We start from the raw sequence: 21,834 nt of genomic DNA, 5'->3' as shown, positions 1-21,834 counted from the left end.
TCAGGTACCTGGGATGATCAAATTCATGTTCAGTGATATTTGTGGAATCTTTCCATATATATTCGTCCATCAAATCACTTTTGAAAATCACCAACTTTATCAAAGCCTAGATATCTTTGTCCTCGAACTGTCCATACAAAATTTTTTAATTCTTTTATCTATATTCATGAATTGTTTTGCAGAGATTTTTTAATTGAAAAGTAGAGTTTGTCATTTTTAAAATTTTTACTAAACCAATAAAATATTTACGGGATTGAGAATTGAAGTTCTTCGCTCTCATTTGGTGAGCTTAATATACACACAGTAGTTCTAGTATTCCAAACCATAGTTTGGGATGTGGTTGTGTGCAAAGGACTTTGGCAGAGTCATGTCCGTATTGAGAATTGTACAGACCGAGTTAGGATCGTACAAATCTAAACCGTTTCATAAATCTAAACGTGCGGTTTGTGTGAATTTTAATCAAATAATTTAGATTCGGTTTAAAATAAGACTATGTCAAAAATTTTATGGACCAAAAATGCACCCCCTACTAATTGGATAACTTCAATTTTGGTACAAATTTTGACAAGACAGTTTTTAATTTATGCAGAGATCATGATAGACAAAGCAGGACAGTTTTCACTTTATTATCTTTGCTATGTCTGAATTAAAAACTGCTTTGTCAAAATGTGTACCCTCAATTCCGGTAAGCTCCTTGTTAGTTTTGTTCCGACTAAAAGGAAGTAAATTTGGACAGCTAACATAGTGCAAAAAGTCAGATTACGCAAAGGACTAAGTCTACTGATCTTATCATTTTAGATCGGTTTAATTTGTTGAATTTTGAGAACAAAAAATACTAATCTTATTGATTTATGATATGATTTCAATATCTTACACGGCTCTTATTTATATGCTACAGGATTTACACAGGACCACTAAAATATTTTTATATTACAAGATTTATTATATACTAATTAATACTACTTGATCTCTACTTAATTTTCTATTGATATAATTGATTTCTAATTTATCTGTCATCAATGTAATTAATATTTTTAATCTTCAAAATATTTTATTGATTATCTGCTCCCAATTTGTATGAAATTGAAAAATTGACTTCTGGTTAATTAGTCATCACCAACTACATGACTTTAATTAATTTTCCTATTTGATTAAGCAAATCAAACACTTAACTTTTCAATCATTTTTGAACGATTCCTCGCATCACTCCCTATAAAAGGACTACCCACGTACCTAGAGCACTCATCCCAAACCTTACCAGCAAACTAAAACAATGGCCCCTTTAAGATCCGTGTTGCTCCTTTCTCTCACTGTCTTCATCTTCACCTCGTGCCGTGCCGACCCTGATCCTCTTCAAGATTTTTGCGTCGCTGACTTACAATCCGACATCACTGTCAACGGTTTCCCTTGCAAACCGGCTTCTAATGTTGCCTCCAAGGATTTCTTCTTCAGCGGACTCGCTGTGGCAGGAAACACCAATAACATGTTTGGATCCAATATTACAGCAGGCAGTGTTCAGACCTTTCCTTGCTTGAATACGCTCGGTCTCTCCATGAACCGTGTTGACTTAGCTCCAGGTGGTGTCAACCCTCTCCATAGCCACCCCCGTGCTTCCGAAATTGGATTCGTTGTTCAAGGAGAAATGCTTGTTGGTTTCATCAGCACCGCAAATGTTTTCTATTCGAAAGTCGTGAAGGCTGGTGAGAGCTTCATTATCCCCCGAGGACTCATTCATTTCCAGTACAACACTGGGAAAGAAAATGGGGTGGCTATCACCGCTTTTAACAGCCAGTTGCCAGGAGTTGTGTTGGCTCCACAAACCTTGTTCGGGTCAAAACCAGCAATTCCGATTGATGTGCTCACAAAGACTTTCCAGGTCGACGCGTCAGTCATCCAGCTTCTGATGTCCAAGTTTGGACAAGCAACTTCACCTTATAACTAATAAATTAATTAATTATCATTTGCCTCGCTCCATGTGTATTCTAGCGCTTGATTAATTTTGAGCTATTCGTTATAGATTATATATTCATTGTGTAAATGATTGTTGGATGTAAACATAATAGTTCGTTGAATAAAAGCACCCTTGGTACGTACTGGGGTTTGTTTGTGAATTAGTATTTTAGCCAAAACATTTTTTGTGCCAACTATCTTTTTTTTTTAAAAAAACTTGGTAGTAGCTACCAAGTACTGATTACATTTTAGTATCCAACATCGACATCGCACCCTTCAATACTTGAAGCAAAACCTAATGACTATACTGCCACTTTCAATTTCTAATTTAAATTTTTCAAAATTTTCAGCATTTCTCCCACAGCTACCCTATTCCAGTTTTAGTTGCAGCACCCTTACGGTATTGCATCCAAAGGTTTCCCTCCTGTAAGATCTTGTTAGCTAGCAACGTAGGAGGCATGAGTTTATTGCGGAATATCTTCTCGTTCCGTTGCTTCCATAACATCCATTTTTGTGGCAACTATCGATTACTGAAAATTCGAACTTCTATTCTCCAGCATTAGCATATGACCAGTGTTTAAGCAGACTGCATGTACTGCAGTACTTGTATACGGCCTTGAATGTTGATTACTGAGATCAATATTTCACAGTTTCACACACGGGCTTATTCATGTCCCAATATTCGATTAATTTTGAATACGAATTTCAGCTTATTTGCATAATTAATAAAAAGTATAGACTTAGATTAGTTGTCATTTAGTTGTTACATCAATTCTTTAATATTGATTATGTTGATAATTAGTAGAAATATAGAATATACAGTTTGAAAAGGGAAAATCGCTATGTGTGATAGCTTCCGCTATAGCTACGCTATTCGCAATAGCTTTTTTTTTGTCTCCCCGCTATGCCGCTATAATCGCTATTTAGAACCTTGATATATACTAAGGTAAATATGACCGTTAGTACCTATCTATCTTTTATCTACAATAGGATGCCTATTTCTAATTTATACATTTTTCATATATACCCTTGAACTATAATAAATTGTTTCTTAGACTATTTACTCAACACCCCTCAAGCTAGGATTGTAAATATCGAATAATCCTAGCTTGCTTGTGATTTCTTCAAACGGCTTTGGGTCCAATCCTTTCGTAAACACATCCGCTAGTTGATCTTCACTTCGAACAAACGGTGTTTCTATTTCCTTGGCTTGGACCTTCTCTCTAATAAAGTGACAATCAACTTCTATGTGTTTGGTCCGTTCATGAAATACGGAATTTTGAGCAATGTGACGTGCAGAGTTGTTGTCACAATACATTTTCATGGGTTGATCAACATTAATTCCCATGTCTTTAAGCAATTGCTTGAGCCATATCAATTCAGTCGCGGTTGATGCCATGGCTCGATACTCCGCTTCCGCGCTTGATCGTGCCACAACATTTTGCTTCTTGCTTTTCCATGTTACTAAATTTTCGCCTACAAATGTGCAAAAAACGGTGGTGGATTTTCTATCAAAGCTACCGGCCCAATCTGCATCGGAATAGCCACATATTGCATTAGAATTATTATTCTTCATCCATATGTCCTTTCCGGGATTTTCTTTTAAATATCTTAGAACTCTATTTATGGCCTCTAAATGTGGTGTTCTTGGTGAATGCATAAATTTACTAATTTGGCTTACGAAAAAAGAAATATCCGGACGGGTTACCGTGAGGTAAATCAATTTTCCTACAAGTCTTTGAAATTGATTTTTATTTTCTAAGGGTTCACCATCCTTGGTATTTAATTTATATTTATTATCTGTTGGTGTAGAGGCCGGTTTACAACCTAATTTACCAGTTTCCTTTAATAAATCCAAGGTATACTTTCTTTGTGAGATTAATAGGCCTTTGTTTGAAAATGCTACTTCTATTCCTAGAAAATATTTTAAATATCCTAAATCTTTAATGTCAAAATTTTCTTTTAATTGGGATTTGATTTTTTTAATTACTTCTAAATTATTTCTGGTAATTATTAAATCATCTACGTATACTAACACAAGGGTTATATTTTTTCCTTCATTTTTGGTAAACAAAGAGTGGTCGGCATTGCTAATATTAAAATTGCAAGAAATTAAATATTGAGATAATTTGTCATACCATGCTCTTGGAGATTGCTTAAGTCCGTAAATTGATTTTTTTAACCTACAAGCAAGATTAGCTTTTTTTTCTTTTACATGACCCGGTGGAAGGGTCATATAAACTTCTTCCTCAAGTGTTCCTTGAAGAAATCCATTTTTAACGTTCATTTGATATAAATTCCATCCATTGTTTACGGCAATGGAAAATAACACCCTAACGGTATTCATTTTTGCAACCGGTGCAAATGTTTCATTATAGTCTATGCCATATGTTTGTGTAAATCCTTTGGCTACTAATCGTGCCTTATACCGTTCTATGGTACCATTACTATTATATTTAATTTTTGCACCCAACGGGTTTTTTATTTTTTGGTAATGGAACTATTATCCATGTTTCATTTTTTTTCTAGAGCTTTTAGCTCTTCTTTCATCGCTTTATTCCAAGTTGGATTTTGAATGGCCTCTTGGTAATTTTTTGGTTATATTTATTTTTCTATGGTAGTAAGAAAAGCTTGGTATGAAGGCAAAAAAAAATTATATGAAATTAAGTTTTGTATAGGATATTGTACGGCATAAGTAACATAGTCTCTAAGTCTAGTTGATGGTTGTGACACTTTAGTTGTTCGTCTAAGTCCCGAATTATTCACTCATTCGGTCTCATTTATGTCATCATTGTTGTCATTCATTTCTTATTCAATGTCACTTGTTTCATTTTCTTCTAAATTATTTTGTGCAATATAGGGTGTTACCGAATTTATGCTTTCAATTTGGGTTTGATTAGGCTCTTGAATCTCTCCTAATTTTTTAAAATATGGCTCATTTTAAAAAAAATACAACATTTCTAGAAATAAATAATTTTTTGTTAATAGGATCATAGCATTTGTACCCTTTTTTAAATGGTGAATACCCTAAGAAAATAGTTTTTGTTGATACAAAATCTAGTTTATCTTTCCTTTTAATATGTACAAAACTTGTACACCCAAATATTTTTAAATGATCAAAGGTGATTTTTTTGTTGGTAAAGAATTTCTAATGGAATTTCATTTTCTATCCTTGAACTTGGTAATTTATTAATTAGATGGGTGGCGCAAAGTATGGCATCCGACCAATATATTTTAGGAACATTGCTTTGAAACATCAATGTTTTTGTCATTTCCAACAAATGTCTATTTTTTCTTTCCGACACTCCGTTTTGTTCGGGTGTATTAATGCAAGTGGTTTGGTGTATAATCCATTTTTCTTTAAAAAAAAGTTTCAAAATTTTTGTTTACAAATTCCGTTCCGTTATCCGACCTAAATATTTTTAGTTTAGCATTAAATTGATTTTCTATAAGACAAAAAAAATTCTTTGAAGCAACTAAACACTTCATTTTTTTTATTTGAGTAAATATAACCAAGTGGTTCTTGAAAAATCATCAATAAAAGTTACAAAATATTTAAATCCATTGTATGAATCAATTGGGGCCAGTCCCCATACATCCGAATGAATTAAATCAAACATAGCTTCACTTTTACTATTGGAATGAGAAAAAGGAAGTTTGGTTTGTTTGGCCAATTTACAAACTTCACAATTGACATAATTTAAATTTTTACAATCCAAAATATAATTTAAAATCTTATCGGAGGGATGCCCAAATCTTCTATGCCATAGTCCGACATCTACGGATTTAGCGGAAGCACAAACATATTTTTTTTATTCAAAAAGTAGTGTCCGTTTTTAAGAAAACCTTCACCAATCTTCGTCCCGGTTTCCCGGTCCTGAAATACAACATTTTTACAAGAAAAAATCACGTCGCAATTTAATTCTTGTGTTAATTTTTGAACCGAAAGTAAGTTTATAGGAAACGTATCTAGGTATAGCACATTAAATATTTTTTTGTTACAAAATATAGTTTCACCTATGTCATTTATTTTAGCCTTCATACCATTTGCTACCAAGACAAATTGGTCATATCTAAATTTTTTAAAAGTGCTTAATTGCCAAACATATGGTCTGTAGCACCACTATCAATAATTATTTTATCTAACAAATTTAAATTCTTTGAGTATGAAGAGATACCAGAAAATTTGAACTGGTTTTGTTGAGTCAGCAGCACAGACACCTGCTGAATTAGTGATGTTAGTGTAATAATTTAGAAGTCAATAATAAGATAATTGATTATATATAAAAGCTTTGTTCATGAATTGGATGATTAATATCATTTTGTTGCCTTGAGTATTATTTTATTTATGGATCATTTCGAGTTCATGACTGAAATTGTGAAACTCCATAATATAGATGATATATACTCTTAAAAGGTCACTGACCAAGGTAATTAGCAGGAATACTAATTACCGCTGTAAGGTTAGTATGTGAATTAAATGATGGTCAAGTTTTACAGACCATAGACAAGGAGTTGTCATTTTAATCACATAGATATATGTTCCAGGAACATGATATTTGACAGACCCCGAATGAAACATTAAATAGAATTGTGTTCGTGTCATTTATGTTTTCATTCAGTGTCACGTTCTACAGTATGAGGTATTTATCGTTCCCACTGAAAAATATGTATGTGTGATTGTTATCCATCGCTGTCCGTAAAAAGCAGTCATAACGGTAGCTTTTCCATATGTATAGCTTAGCTGAGGAAGTGATAGTTTACCAAGAATACTATTTGTCCCTCGTATCTCTATACGAGCTATAGCATCACTGGGCCCCTTGGTAGAGTTAGATTATATGCATGCAGTATAATTACAAGAGTAATTATATTTGATAATCTACTCAAGATCAAGAAAAGATACAGTTAGCAAGGATGACACACTACCTTGAAACTGATCTGATAGCTATGAGACAGAAGAACAGACATAAGTAAATTGTTTACTGGATCGTGATATTGTACAGTACAGCATCATCTGTGTAATTGGATGGTCATGATGTGTTGCCAGATGCCGCTCATGATTATAGAAGTTAAAATAGTTTTAACTCGATTTACCAACATAACACAGATCCTATTGGGTCACACCATATAGGAGTTAATCAGATAATCTTATTGTGATTGATTATAAATTGGTTATGATCAGTAAGATGGTTATAATTAATTATACGTGTTATAATTAAATTATAAATGTTATGTAAAAATAACAAGCAAAAACATTGGTTAATTTATAAACGTGTGTGACACGTTGTATAAAAGTTAACCGGTTAATTTATAAATGTGCAGGACACGTTGTATAAATTACCGAAAAAACAACTGCAAGAAAAATATATATAATTGTTCAGAATAATTATACGAATATTATTTGTATTCGGGCTGAGGGCATTCGGGTCTTTTCAGATTCGTCCTTATCCGCATGACATGTCATCGATCCTATCCAGATAACACGTCATCGATCTTATCCACATGACATGTCATCCTTATCCATTCAATGGCATATCTTGTAAATAGGCCGAACTTGGAGGGAATTTTGGTCTTTTGGCAACCGACCCTAAACCCTATAAATAGGGGTGGAGGGGTAGAGAGAAAAATGACTAAACCCTATAAATAGGGGTTTAGGGTTTAGGGTTTCATGCAGAATCGAATCGGTATTTTTTCTCTTTCTCGGTTTCTCTCCCAAATAGTGTTTCGGTTGAGAAAAGAAAGTTATATGTAGTTGACGTATAATCTTGCGGGTTGTTGTGAAATATATTTACGGGATCGATGAATAGTGTTTTACCAAATTTCGCGGTATGTCAGTTTTGCATATTGATGAAACTGAGCAACCGAAAATTCGTGTTTACGGGTTTTCGTCTTTTTTCCCGTGAATAGTGTTTTTGCATAATTCCGCGGTTTACGGTATTTCTGGCAGAAGAAATAAACCGCTCTCCGGTTAGTCCTGGTGGATAACCGATAGAGGTATCACACGTGTGATACTCCGAGTCGATTCCTTCCTTGGTGAGGCTCTACTCGCTCGGTCTACATTTCAATTGTGATTTGGAAACAAGGTATAAATATGCTATATTAATCTATTTAATTGGTAAGTAGATTAAAGTTTTAGAAATCAATCATGGAGTAGATCTGTAAAAAGGATTAAATTGGGTTTTGATGCCAAAGGAATACTGAAGGTGAACCGCCTTGGAAAGTTTCCTGACATACCCCGTTTAATCCTGAGCTTAAGTTGGCTGTAGAAATTTTTGTTCTACTGTCATTCCGCAGCTTAAGCCTAAACGGGTTTTGGTTACAGCACCGTAAACCCCAACAAGTGACTGCAGTTGATCTGCTGCATCTACTGACCCGTTTCGGCCAGCCCCTGACCCGCCAGCGAAACAACCATCAACTGACCTGTTTCGGCCAGTTCCTGACCCGCCAGCGAAAAAGGTAGCACCTGATGTGTTTATTGTTGAAGGCCCATTCGTAGCCACAGGCCCACTAATGTAATTAGTCAGATCAGGTGCAAAAGCTAGCAGCTTTGGTTCGGCAGAGTTTTTTTGTTCAGCGAAATACACACGCCCCACTTCATTTCTTTCCCTGCCTTCATTCCGATCCCCTTTTCCTCCTCCAACAGAGCCTTGATTTTTCAAGTGTTTTGGTTTCAGATGGGGATGAAGGAACCAGCAATTTTCATGGGTGTGCCCCTCCTTTTTACACCCCGTGCATCTCTTGATTTCGTTTTGATTTGGGAGAATTTGAGATCTAGGGTTTTGACCTGATTTGGGAAATTTTGATTTTTTTCGCTGCTGCAAAGCCATGGGTCTCGTGTCCTTCTTCGACTGTGAGTTGCGGGCCTCCCATTGCCTCTCTTCGACTTTCTTCTTGTTGAATCATATTTTTGATTTGGGAGTAAGAGGGAAGAGGTATGATGTTCATAATCTAAGCCCTTACGGCTTCATAGCTCGGGTTTAATCCCGCAAGGTACTAAAAAATATCTTCTTCTTCTCGTTTTTTTATTATTGCCAAGTCGGTGGTTGCCGGCCAGTACAATCGGAGCTCATTTTTTTCTTTTGAAGAGTACCAAGGTACTCTACGTGTTTTCTTGTACCTTGTTTTTCTTGTTGAATTTCTAGTTTGAGTTGATAAATCCGAGAGTAGTTATTTTCTTGGCCGTACATGGCTTTCACGGCTTCCCATAGCTCGAAGGCTGTGTCGGGGAGAAGAAATAGCTCAGCAATGGATGACTCCATAGAATTTGTGAGCCAAGTTATAATTTTATCGTTTTGAGTTCACCATTTCCGCATTGGCTTTTTTTCCGCTTCGGTCAGCGAGAGCGGGTTTGCCACTTCGGGCACTTTGTTGTCTCCCGTGATGTATTCACGCATCTCTCGACCGCTGAGCGCTCGCGCTGCAGCCTTTGCCCATGTAAGGTAGTTTTCTCCATTGAGTAATGTATTTGTGAGCTTTGAGGATTTGTTGGTAGCCTCGTGTTGCCCTTCTTGAGCCATCTACTCTTTGCTGTTACCATGTTATTTTTTAGAAATGTAAGCTGAAGAGACAAGAAAATTTGTATATTTGAAAAGTTGTGTATTTTTCTAACTCTTACGTACAGTGACTGTGTAAGTATATATATACTAAGGTCAATATGACCGTTAGTACCTATCTATCTTTTATCTACAGTAGGATGTCTATTTCTAATTTATACATTTTTCATATATACCCTTGAACTATAATAAATTGTTTCTTAGACTATTTACTCAACAGATGACATGTACGATAGAATAATCTATTTTTTATCTCAGAATTTCACTAATACCAATTTAATTACACAATAAGCTTTCACAGCAATAAACAATCAAATTGAATAAACCGGGTTGCATATATAGCAAACCTTTATTTACCAACACCACAAACAAATATAAAACAACCACTAATAAAAAGAAAATAAATAAAAACACAAATTACCTCTCATATGGACACACTATTTGGGATTCCCTTTGGAACCAACCCGCCAGTTTTACTCTTATCGGAAGTATTTGGGTATAATAATGTACACGGAAAATTTACGGGTCCATTTCGGTTCTTCAAAGTTGGATCTGCATTCAAACCCTTGATCTTCTCCTCTATTCCAATCAGTCTCTCACTAAACTTGTCAAAAGCATCCAGTGCCTTCTCATCAGATGTCCATTCTGGTGTGTCGCGTTGTCCGAGGTAGACTTCATCTGACGAATGCCGAGACAAGATCTCGATCAAGGATATTACTAATATAGTTTGTAACTGACTTGATATAGTCTTCAAAAAGACCTTATCAGGGTTTTTCTTCAATTCTTCATATGCATCTGTTCCTGGTTCAGGCATTGGTTTACGAGTAACGGTTGGGCGATTCAGGAGGTATCTGGCATATGGGTACTGCCCAAAATTAACAGCTGCATGTAGAGCTGAGGCGACCCAAATTATGGTGGTGCATGTCTTGGTTAATTCCTCGACTGTTTGCATCTTGGGCCACCATTCCTCGTCTTTTTTGTCGCCATGCCCAACCTCACGAATCTCCTTCCACCAAGCTTGGAGCTTTGTATCGGATTTCACCGCCGAGTCACTCGGATAGTAGAGAAAGCAGTACTCATTGACCCACGATTCAATCGCGGACCATACAGCAAGACCATCAACAGCATATGGATAGTCCTTGATTAGTAAGCGAAGCTTGTAAGGGCTTGAAGGGTCTTCAACCGCAACTCCTCTACAAAAGACATATCATTGGGATTTGTGTTATTATACAATCTTACACAAGTTTAATTTGTATAGTTGTCATTTAGATCAATAGGATTCACGTTCTCAACTTCTCATAATAGCCGACTGATATATGTCAATCAAAATTGTCAAGTTATAAAACCTTACTAATTCCCAATTTAGTTAATAAAATTGTATAAAATCATTGTTTCAAATAAAGAAGTTTAGAAATTTATGAATGTATTTCTATTAAACTTAGGTGTTGTATTTCTTTGTAATGTTAAAAGTGGTTTCATATGTCATACCTCTTGATGAGATCAGCTGGTAGGCCTTGCTCTGTGAATTTCCAACTCTTATATACATCAGACGACATGGCGAGGGCATATTTCTGACGAAAAACAGAATTTTCGACTATGCCACCGGCACTGATAAGGGCTTGGCGTGCCAATGCATTGATGTTCATTGTGTCACGGTAATGTGGGCTCATGAGCTTGTGTATTGGATGAGTGACGCTCAACTGTCTATTTGTGGCTATGATGAATGGTTCTATCACCGCATGGGTCTTGAGCCTAAATTTTTTTTTTTTTGAACATGATTATTTTAAGTGTAATATGTTTCTAATTAAATCTAATAGTAAATCCAAGTCATGATGAAATTAATAAATTGTAATTGTAATCACTGAAAAAACATGAACTTAAAAACACACCAATGGCTCATAAGTTGGTGATATCCAGAGTCATTGGCTGCCACATAGGCCTTGGCCAACTGCCAAATAGATCCGTCAACTCCCTCTGATGCTGGTGTGTACACCTTGCTTACTGCACCATGTTCCAACCCATCGGAGTGCGGTAGGCTTAGCTCGATAGCAAGCGGTTTGATTGTGCCATCATCTTTCAGGAACAAGAGTGTTCTGGTGGCATAGATAAATGTTCCTTTCAATGCATTTATATTTGGTAGGTAAGGCATGATGGCATCATGATAGTCGAGTATGTATAACTTATTCTCCTTTAGTGCCTGTCAAAGAACACCCATAAGGCAATAAATAAGTTGCAAAGACCCAAAAATAAAAATAAAAATAAAAACAAATTACATGTACGAGAAAAGAAATTTATCATATACCAAAAATTAACATTCATAAAGAAAATTATTGGTTTTGTACTTATAATAATGGTAGTATATCCCTCTAACTCAAATCCAGTCAGGTTGACCTGGTAGAATGAGACCCGAACTATTTATTGAATTAATCTTAAAGACGCCGTGCATCTATTGCATGCCCGAAAAAAATTAAAATTGCTCGGCTCTCTTCTATTAATTTATTTACCTTAAGCACTGTAAATCCATCAAGGTTATTTAGAATGTGCTCCTCCTTAATTGTGCTCGTCTGGTTTCCGTATACTGTTGGATCAAGGTTGCTAGTTGGGGGGAATTCCTGTGTAGATCATGAAGTTTTGACTTATTTTCACAGTACTATATTAGTTAAAATTTTATAGATTCATTTAGAGAAAAACTGCTACATATGAATAAGAATGATGTACCTCGAGACGTCTAATGATGACCGGGTTCACGCCAGCAATCATTTCACGCCCAAATTCTTCGTCTGACCTCCAAGCAAATTTATCCTCTGTTCATTCATCAATTGATTAGAATTATTTCTTAAAAAAGATTGAAGCTCCTCTGTTCATTTACCCTTGTGTACCTTTGAGCACATGCGGAGTCGGAAGTCGAAAGGCATGTCCCTCACTTCGAAACGTTTCCTTGAAGAGTTCAAATGGAATACTCTGGCGCATTTTCTCTAGCATATGCGGGTGAGGCAGGGATAACCCCCCATCATAAAGGTCGAAGGTATCATTAAACGAATCGAACTCATTTGGTGTCAGGTCAAAGATCGCACTGAGTGTAGGGAAGATAGATTGACCAATTAATTTTAAGTTATATGCAAGGAAATCGGACAACTTCAGATGGCCAAATCGTTCGTCGCGTGGCACATATATGTCTAGGCTATGCAGTACAGGTTGTTTGCTTTCGCATTTTGGATCTGCATGACAAGTTAGTTTATAATCTAAAAATAAAATTGGTTCATATTTTGCAATTTTAGTTCTCTTCTCTCGGTAATGGGCAGTTCATGGTATACTGACATGCTTGGGTGATGAGTTTGATTTTTCATTGATCCCGTCTAAATAAGGTAAGATAGGTGGCATGTTATGAGCAAACCTGTTTTGGTTGGGGGGCGACCGGTACGGCCACGGCGAGGATAGGGGTGCTCTGGCCCACCGAGAGTTGTGCGCACATGATCATCACCCTTGTCGGGGTCACCTAGGTCATTGTAGACTGCATAGCCATAGACCCGATCGCTCTCTTTTAGAGGGCCTATAACATCATCACCTCTGAGATTGATTAGCTCTTGCTGTCTATATGGCAACAATGGCTGTGGCATTTTGCTCGGTAGACATGTCTGTGAAAATTGATCTATATTTTTTGAGATAGATTAATTAAATCTTAGTTCATTTACGAGTAATAACCATAAGGATCAGCTTATTGATTTAGGCTGAGCGTTTTTGTTTGCCTTTTGCTTTTAGTTGTTTCTTCTTTCTTCCATGTAAAAACTTAACCATGTATCGTTTTCTTTATTTTAATACAAACTGTTCTTTATTTTAATCATGTATCGTTTTCTTTACATTTTTTTTGAAATTTTTTTATTATTTATTATGCGAGTTTTTAAATTGTTGATTTTAATAAACAGTGAAAAAATTGAATCATTGAAAATAATGATTTTAAAATTGACTTAATAAATAGTAAAAAACTTTTAAAAAAAATTAAAATTTGGTCTCCAAGCTCATTTTATTATAGATTGAATGTTCAACGGTTTAGATCGACTATTTAGATTTTAAAAATATAAAAATCAAAACGTTTGTTCCACAGTCTACAAACAAACATTTTAATATAAACCAACTCCACTCGATATATGTACACACACAGAGAGACACACAAACTGTTCAATGGTACTTTGCCATGTAGCTTTCAAAAAAAGAGAAGGGCCATCAAATTTTTTAAAAGTTATATATAGTCCCAAATGACTGTACGTTCAAATCAGATATTGTTAAAAATAGGTTGTATTAATGCGCTTGTCCAATCACACAGTTCGGTCGGTTTGGTTAGTTCGATATTTTTGGGATCGTTTAGCAACAAAGGATTAAGAGTGAAGGATTAAAAGCTTAAGGAGCGCTAAAGAACCAATGTTCGATTGTCTTAATCCGTGGGTTTTGTTAAGGAAGCTAAAGGAAGGGATGTGGGTGCTTTAAAGTCCGGGCAGAGGATTAAGATCCGGGTAAAATGAAGCTAAAGGAGGTGTTCTTAATCCGCGCTAAAGAACCGGTGTTCGGTAGGATTAAGCGGCTAAGGAAGCTAAAGAAAGCGTATTAAGCCTTAAGGAGGCTTAATCCTTTGCTGCCGAACGACCCCTTCAGGTTTGAAAATCCTAAACCGAACCAAATATAAAAACCGAAGCAATTCAAAAATTCAACCAAACTTTTTATAAAACCATCGTTTGATTGTCCAGTCTTATAATAAGAGGGCACCGGAATTTAATTTCTTGACCTAATTTTTTTTTTTAGTTTTGTAATCTAAAAAAAAAAAAAACTGGAACCTAAAAGTATTCCTTGAAAGGCTGAAATTTTAAATAGCGGTTATTGAATAGTTCTTATTTTTTTAATTCTCCTTTTTTTTCTAGCTGAAAATTTATATACACCTGAATTTTAAATTCCGGCTCTCCTAAATCTCAATTTTTTTTGAGAGAAAATGTGGAGTAGTTTTCAAATTTTGTTTTATGTCTTAAATAGAAAAAATCGGCTGTACAAAATATGTTGGTCTATATATTAAAAAAATCAATTATGGAAGGACCCTACTAATTAACTGGATAATACAATATTTATTAATATGGTTTATTAATGTTTGAGTTTCTCAGTTACCTATATATACTGTCCAGAAAAAAAGAGATATTCCACTACTACTTTTACCATAAATGAATTCCATTTCTCTTAATTTCAGGTCAAACGCGTAACTCATCCCTTAAGACATTTAGGAACTAAAAAAATAAAAAATTAGAAGCCCTCAATAAATTACAGTTGTTTAATTTTATTTCATAAAAGAAGCTAATTAAAAATATCTAAAAGACGCAGGTTTTGTAATTTATTTTATTAATTACATTATGCAATTTTATTTTATTAGAACCCGTGTACTTAATTAGTAGTAATTAGTACTACGTGTTACGAATTTATTTGCACCAAGTAGCCGGGCTACAGAAGATCCAAAATCTTTTAGCTCCAATTTTCGAGAATAACATGTTAGATTAATTATTATTAAGTAGTCTAAATAATGGATATAAATGTTTGAGAATTTTTAGTCTTAAGGTCATAAAATAAATTTTGAAACTCTAGGTGCCATTTAATTGAGAGTTACAATTTTTTTGGTTATCCAATGTTAATAGCAAACTAAATTTAATTTGTTCATTTGCAATCAAATATACCGGATTAAAGATAAACAAAAATAAAATAATTAAGTTTTATGTCTGCTCATTAAAAGTAATTACATACACACAAATATTTATATTTTAAAGATTTGTAACATTAAGATAAAGTGTTAAGGGGAAGAAACTATTTATACATAAAGTTGAAGTTTATGATTGCATCTTCCGCAAAGAAATTATTTATACATAAAGTAGAAGTTTATAATTGCATCTTCCGCATTAGATATTTTAGGTTTGTGAGAATTATATATACATATTGTTCAAGATTTTAAAGATTATGTTTGATCTACATAGCATCTAAAAAATATTGAGTTGTACTGTGACCTTTTTTAATAAAACAAAACAAAGAGAAGCTAAAATATATACTTTGAGTTCAGTAAAACTCAAATACCAGTTCTACTCTTCATTCAGTAAAACTCCTATACAAGCTCATCAATTAAAATAGTACGTGATCTTGTAGAAAAATAGTTGAGTTCACATTAGTGGCTCATATTAACCTATTAGTTAATTAATTTTCAAAATTTGTTAAAAATAATTTCCCTGATTTTCCTTGAGGGTTTACAATCAAAATTTAAAAAATTAATATTTCCATGATATAATTAAAAATAATAATTAAAATAAGTTCGACAAACTAACAAATAAAATTTCTGGCCAAAAATAGTACAAACAGAAACTAAAAAAAATAAAAAAATTTAGACGAAATTAAGAAACTAAAGAGATATGCTGTTAGAAAATTCGCAAAGAGAAGCAATAGAATAGTACTTATCAAAATGGATGTAAAAAAATTGAGCATTACGGTGCAAATCTTCCTATATGGTGTTGTATTTACAAGAACATTGCCAGAGGACCATTGATTTAAGTTAGGAGGAGGAAGAAGCGTTATTTTCCGAACGTGGGTTTCTGTGTAGGCAGGAGAAAGAAAGAACATAAAAAAAAAAAAAAAAAAAAATGAAAACTCCTTAATTAAGTAGCACCGGTAAAGTTGTCTATAAAAGAGCCAGAAGATGTGTAAATGTGGTATTTAGGAAGACTATTTTCTAAAGCGAGGAGGTAGTTGGATTAATAAAAATTACCAAGAAATTAGCGCAGATTAAAACGTAAAGGAGGCTAATTAAGTGCGAACAGGTAAATAAGAAAACAACTGCGAAACCGACATTTGACTCGATGACAGAGCTTTGTCCATGAGCTGAAATGGGTATCAATAAAGTCCATATGTGAAACTATATATGAAATCTTGATCTCAGTAACCAACATTCAAGACCGTATTTTTATAATTTATATAGACCACTACTGCAGGGCATGTAGTCTGATGTCTGCTTAAACCATCATTGGTCATATGCTTAAGCAGAGGAATAGAAGTTTGACTTATCAATAATCAACAATTATCACAAAATAAGTTTTGGTTAAATTACTAATTCATAATTAAACAAACCCCGGTACGTACCAAGGGTGTTTTTAGTCAATCAACTGTATGCAATATCCAACAATCATTTACACAATGAATATATAATCTATAACGAATAGCTCAAAATTAATGAAGCGCTAGAATACACATGGAGCGAGGCAAATGATAATTAATTAATTTATTAGTTATAAGGTGAAGTTGCTTGTCCAAACTTGGACATCAGAAGCTGGATGACTGACGCATCGACCTGGAACGTCTTTGTCAGAACATCAATTGGAATTGATGGTTTTGACCCGAACAAGGTTAACGGAGCCAACACAACTCCCGGCAACTGGCTGTTAAAAGCCGTGATAGCCACCCCATTTTCTTTCCCGGTGTTGTACTGGAAATGAATGAGTCCTCGGGGGATAATGAAGCTCTCACCAGCCTTCACAACTTTCGAATAGTAAACATCTGCGGTGCTGATGAAACCAACAAGCATTTCTCCTTGAACAACAAATCCAATTTCAGAAGCACGGGGGTGGCTATGGAGAGGGTTGACACCACCTGGAGCTAAGTCAACACGGTTCATGGAGAGACCGAGCGTATTCAAGCCAGGAAAGGTCTGAACACTGCCTGCTGTAATATTGGATCCAAACATGTTATTGGTGTTTCCTGCCACAGCGAGTCCGCTGAAGAAGAAATCCTCCGAGGCAACATTAGAAGCCGGTTTGCAAGGGAAACCGTTGACAGTGATGTCGGATTTTAAGTCAGCGACACAAAAATCTTGGAGAGGATCAGGGTCGGCCCGGCATGACGTGAAGATGAAGACAGTGAGAGAAAGGAGCAACATGGATCTTAATGGGGCCATTGTTGCTTTTTGTGTTCTTTGTGTGTGTTTTAATTAATTATTGTGCTTGTAAGGATTGTGATGAGTGCTTTAGCTAGGTACGTGGTTGGTTCTTTTATAGGGAGTGATGCGAGGAATCGTTCAAAAACGATTGAAAAGTTGGTGTTTGAATCCTTCAATAGAACGGGAAAAGTAATTAAAGTAATGTAGTTGGTAATAAGTAATAACTAATTAACCCCAGAAGCCGACTTCTGACTTTCGATAAAAAAAAATTGGAGCAGATAATTAGTAGACTCAGTCCTTATCTTTGACTTTTTGTAGTGTCTTATTTTATTGTTATCAGTCCAGACCTCTTCCTTTTAGTGGGAACAGAGCTAGCGTAACGAGGAGAGGTACGAAGCTTTCTGGAATTGAAGATATTACGCCTACATACTAGGATTAGAAAAGGAAACGGTAAACTAGTTGGGTGGATTTTTTTTTTTTCATAATGTGGTAATGTTTAGTGAATTCGTATCCTCCCAGCTACCTGACTCAAGCAAATTATCAATGGACGGCCCAGATTAATCTCAACTGGGCCGAAATCAATCTGGTGCTTATAAAAACTATAGGCAGTCCGTTTTGAGATTCGTGCCAAGTTAAAATAATTAATTTGGACCGTCCGTTTATAATTTGCTTAAGTCAGGTACCTGGGATGATCAAATTCATGTTCAGTGATATTTGTGGAATCTTTCCATATATATTCGTCCATCAAATCACTTTTGAAAATCACCAACTTTATCAAAGCCTAGATATCTTTGTCCTCGAACTGTCCATACAAAAAATTTTAATTCTTTTATCTATATTCATGAATTGTTTTGCAGAGATTTTTTAATTAAAAAGTAGAGTTTGTCATTTTTAAAATTTTTACTAAACCAATAAAATATTTACGGGATTGAGAATTGAAATTCTTCGCTCTCATTTGGTGAGCTTAATATACACACAGTAGTTATAGTATTCCAAACTATAGTTTGGGATGTGGTTGTGTGCAAAGGACTTTATCAGAGTCATGTCCGTATTGAGAATTGTACAGACCGAGTTAGGATCGTACGAATCTAAACCGTTTCATAAATCTAAACGTGCGGTTTGTGTGAATTTTAATCAAATAATTTAGATTCGGTTAAAATAAGATTATGTCAAAAATTTTATGGACCAAAAATGTACCCCCTACTAATTGGATAACTTCAATTTTGGTACAAATTTTGACAAGACAGCTTTTAATTTATGCAGAGATCATGATAGACAAAGCAGGACAATTTTCACTTTATTATCTTTGCTATGTATAAATTAAAAACTGCTTTGTCAAAATGTGTACCCTCAACTCCGGTAAGCTCCTTGTTAGTTTTGTTCAGACTAAAAGGAAGTAAATTTGGACAGCTAACATAGTGCAAAAAGTCAGATTAAGCAAAGGACTAAGTCTACTGATCTTATCATTTTAGACCGGTTTTGTTGAATTTTGAGAACAAAAAAATACTAATCTTATTGATTTATGATATGATTTCAATATCTTACACGGCTCTTATTTATATGCTACAGGATTTACACAGGACCACTAAAATATTTTTATATTACAAGATTTATTATATACTAATTAATACTACTTGATCTCTACTTAATTTTCTATTGATATAATTGATTTCTAAGTTATCTGTCATCAATGTAATTAATATTTTTAATCTTCAAAATATTTTATTGATTATCTGCTCCCAATTTGTATGAAATTGAAAAGTTGACTTCTGGTTAATTAGTCATCACCAAGGTTCTAAATAGCGTTTATCGCGTCATAGCGGGAAGCCGAAAAAAAAAGTTATAGCGACTAGCGTCGCTATAGCGAAAGCTATGCCACATAGCGTTTTTTTATTTTTATAAAAATTATATCATATATTTGTACTAAATATCAACATTATATAAGTCTCATAGAATAATAAATAACATCAAATTGATTAAAAAATTATAGTATTCATATTGAACCAATACAAAGTCCAAATTGCGACTCAAAATATCCATAGTATTACTAATATCATAAACTATCGATCTTTTTCTATTCAAAATATATTTAGCATCATGACATAATCTATCTTTTTTCTATTTAAATTTCAAAATAACCTAGACATCATGGCATAATTAATTATCTTAATCTATTCAAAATATTCAAACTACCATATAGTAAGTATCATTTTGTTACTTCAAGAAATATCTTAATATATTTAATTTGAGCATTTATTTAAAGCCCATATAAATTAAAAATAAAAAAAAAACAGCTCATGTTGCATAGCGCGCTGTAGCTTCCTTATTTGATCTCATTTAATAATTAATATTTTTTTTATTAAAATAATAATTAATAATTTAATATAAAGCTTAGTATGTCAATTATAAAAAAAAATCACGGTTAAAATCCAATCTGAGCCTTTATTTAAAGCCCATATAAATTGAAAAGAAAAAAAAAACAGCATGTTGCATAGCGGGCGCTATTTGCGCTACACGCTATGCGCTATAGCGGACCGCTATTACCGCTATAGCGTCTGTAGCTCAAATAGCGTGTTTTAATTGTATAGCTTAGCGTTTTGGGTCCAAAAACGCTATAGCGCACTATTTAGAACACTGGTCATCACCAACTACATGACTTTAATTAATTTTCCTATTTGATTAAGCAAATCAAACACTTAACTTTTCAATCGTTTTTGAACGATTCCTCACATCACTCCCTATAAAAGGACCAGCCACGTACCTAGAGCATTCATCCCAAACCTTACCAGCAAACTAAAACAATGGCCCCTTTAAGATCCCTGTTGCTCCTTTCTCTCACTGTCTTCATCTTCATCTTCACCTTGTGCCGTGCCGACCCTGACCCTCTTCAAGATTTTTGCGTCGCTGACTTACAATCCAACATCACTGTCAACGGCTTCCCTTGCAAACCAGCTTCTAATGTTGTCGCCAATGATTTCTTCTTCAGCGGACTTGCTGTCGCAGGAAACACAGATAACATGTTTGGATCCAATGTGACACAAGGCAATGTTCAGAGCTTTCCTGGCCTGAACACCCTTGGTCTCTCCATGAACCGTGTTGACTTAGGTCCAGGTGGTGTCAACCAGCTCCATAGCCACCCCCGTGCTTCTGAAATCGGATTCGTTGTTCAAGGAGAAATGCTTGTTGGTTTCATCAGCACCACAAATGTTTTCTATTCGAAAGTTGTGAAGGCTGGTGAGAGCTTCATTATCCCCCGAGGACTCATTCATTTCCAGTACAACACTGGGAAAGAAAATGGGGTGGCTATCACCGCTTTTAACAGCCAGTTGCCAGGAGTTGTGTTGGCTCCACAAACCTTGTTCGGGTCAAAACCAGCAATTCCGATTGATGTGCTCACAAAGACTTTCCAGGTCGACGCGTCAGTCATCCAGCTTCTGATGTCCAAGTTTGGACAAGCAACTTGACCTTATAACTAATAAATTAATTAATTATCATTTGCCCCGCTCCATGTGTATTCTAGCGCTTGATTAATATTGAGCTATTTGTTATAGATTATATATTCATTGTGTAAATGATTGTTGGATATAAACATAACAGTTGATTGAATAAAAGCACCCTTGGTACGTACTGGGGTTTGTTTGTGAATTAGTATTTTAGCCAAAACATTTTTTGTGGCAACTATCTTTTTTTTTTTTTGAAAAACTTAGTAGTAGCTACTAAGTACTGATTACATTTTAGTATCCAACATCGACATCGCACCCTTCAATACTTGAAGCAAAACCTAATGACTATACTGCCACTTTCAATTTCTAATTTAAAATTTTCAAAATTTTCAGCATTTCTCCCACAGCTACTCTATTCCAGTTTTAGTTGCAGCACCCTTACGGTATTGCATCCAAAGGTTTCCCTCCTGTAAGATCTTGTCAGCTAGTAACGTAGGAGGCATGAGTTTATTGCGGAATATCTTTTCGTTCCGTTGCTTCCATAACATCCATTTTTGTGGCAACTATCGATTACTGAAAATTCGAACTTCTATTCTCCAGCATTAGCATATGACCAGTGTTTAAGCAGACTGCATGTACTGCATGTACTGCATGTACTGCAGTACTTGTATACGGCCTTGAATGTTGATTACTGAGATCAATATTTCAGTTTCACACACGGGCTTATTCATTGCCCAATATTAGATTAATTTTGAATCCGAATTTCAGCTTATGGACAAAGCCCAGTAATCAAGCCGAAGGTCTGTTTCACAGTTGTTTTCTTATTTAGGCAAATTCAGAACACTACTAGTAGTCTTTTTCCGACGCTTAATTAAGAAAAAAAATCTTTACTTAGAATACTACAAATCATTAGTATGGTCATTTTTTTTTTCTTTTCACTGTAATC

At 34.8% G+C, this 21,834-nt stretch overlaps 4 protein-coding genes across 4 annotated transcripts; 2 read left to right on the top strand and 2 right to left on the bottom strand.

Moving 5' to 3' along the window:
* The first annotated feature begins 1,252 nt into the window (after window positions 1-1,252).
* LOC144575072 (germin-like protein 3-7) lies at window positions 1,253-21,057 on the top strand. Its single transcript, XM_078325194.1, has 2 exons — window positions 1,253-2,066; window positions 21,043-21,057. Exon 1 carries the CDS (start codon window positions 1,274-1,276, stop codon window positions 1,940-1,942), a length of 669 nt encoding a protein of 222 aa, XP_078181320.1. The 5' UTR covers window positions 1,253-1,273; the 3' UTR covers window positions 1,943-2,066; window positions 21,043-21,057.
* LOC144575071 (putative linoleate 9S-lipoxygenase 4) lies at window positions 9,765-13,134 on the bottom strand. Its single transcript, XM_078325193.1, has 7 exons — window positions 12,898-13,134; window positions 12,383-12,721; window positions 12,222-12,307; window positions 12,008-12,115; window positions 11,393-11,700; window positions 10,992-11,255; window positions 9,765-10,696 (listed from the first exon to the last, which is right to left on the bottom strand). The coding sequence occupies exons 1-7, from the start codon at window positions 13,118-13,120 to the stop codon at window positions 9,928-9,930; spliced, it is 2,097 nt and encodes a 698-aa protein (XP_078181319.1). The 5' UTR covers window positions 13,121-13,134; the 3' UTR covers window positions 9,765-9,927.
* LOC144575073 (germin-like protein 3-7) lies at window positions 16,741-17,514 on the bottom strand. Its single transcript, XM_078325195.1, has one exon. It carries the CDS (start codon window positions 17,461-17,463, stop codon window positions 16,795-16,797), a length of 669 nt encoding a protein of 222 aa, XP_078181321.1. The 5' UTR covers window positions 17,464-17,514; the 3' UTR covers window positions 16,741-16,794.
* On the top strand, window positions 20,247-21,078 carry LOC144574643 (germin-like protein 3-7). Its single transcript, XM_078324654.1, has one exon. It carries the CDS (start codon window positions 20,247-20,249, stop codon window positions 20,907-20,909), a length of 663 nt encoding a protein of 220 aa, XP_078180780.1. The 3' UTR covers window positions 20,910-21,078.
* Window positions 21,079-21,834: the final 756 nt, after the last annotated feature.

Source organism: Carex rostrata, chromosome 23 (genome assembly GCF_964058835.1).
Source record: "Carex rostrata chromosome 23, lpCarRost1.2, whole genome shotgun sequence".
Lineage (NCBI taxonomy): Eukaryota > Viridiplantae > Streptophyta > Magnoliopsida > Poales > Cyperaceae > Carex > Carex rostrata.
The sequence above is the reverse complement of the archived record's forward strand: the minus strand, read 5'-3'. Positions and strand labels throughout refer to the sequence as shown.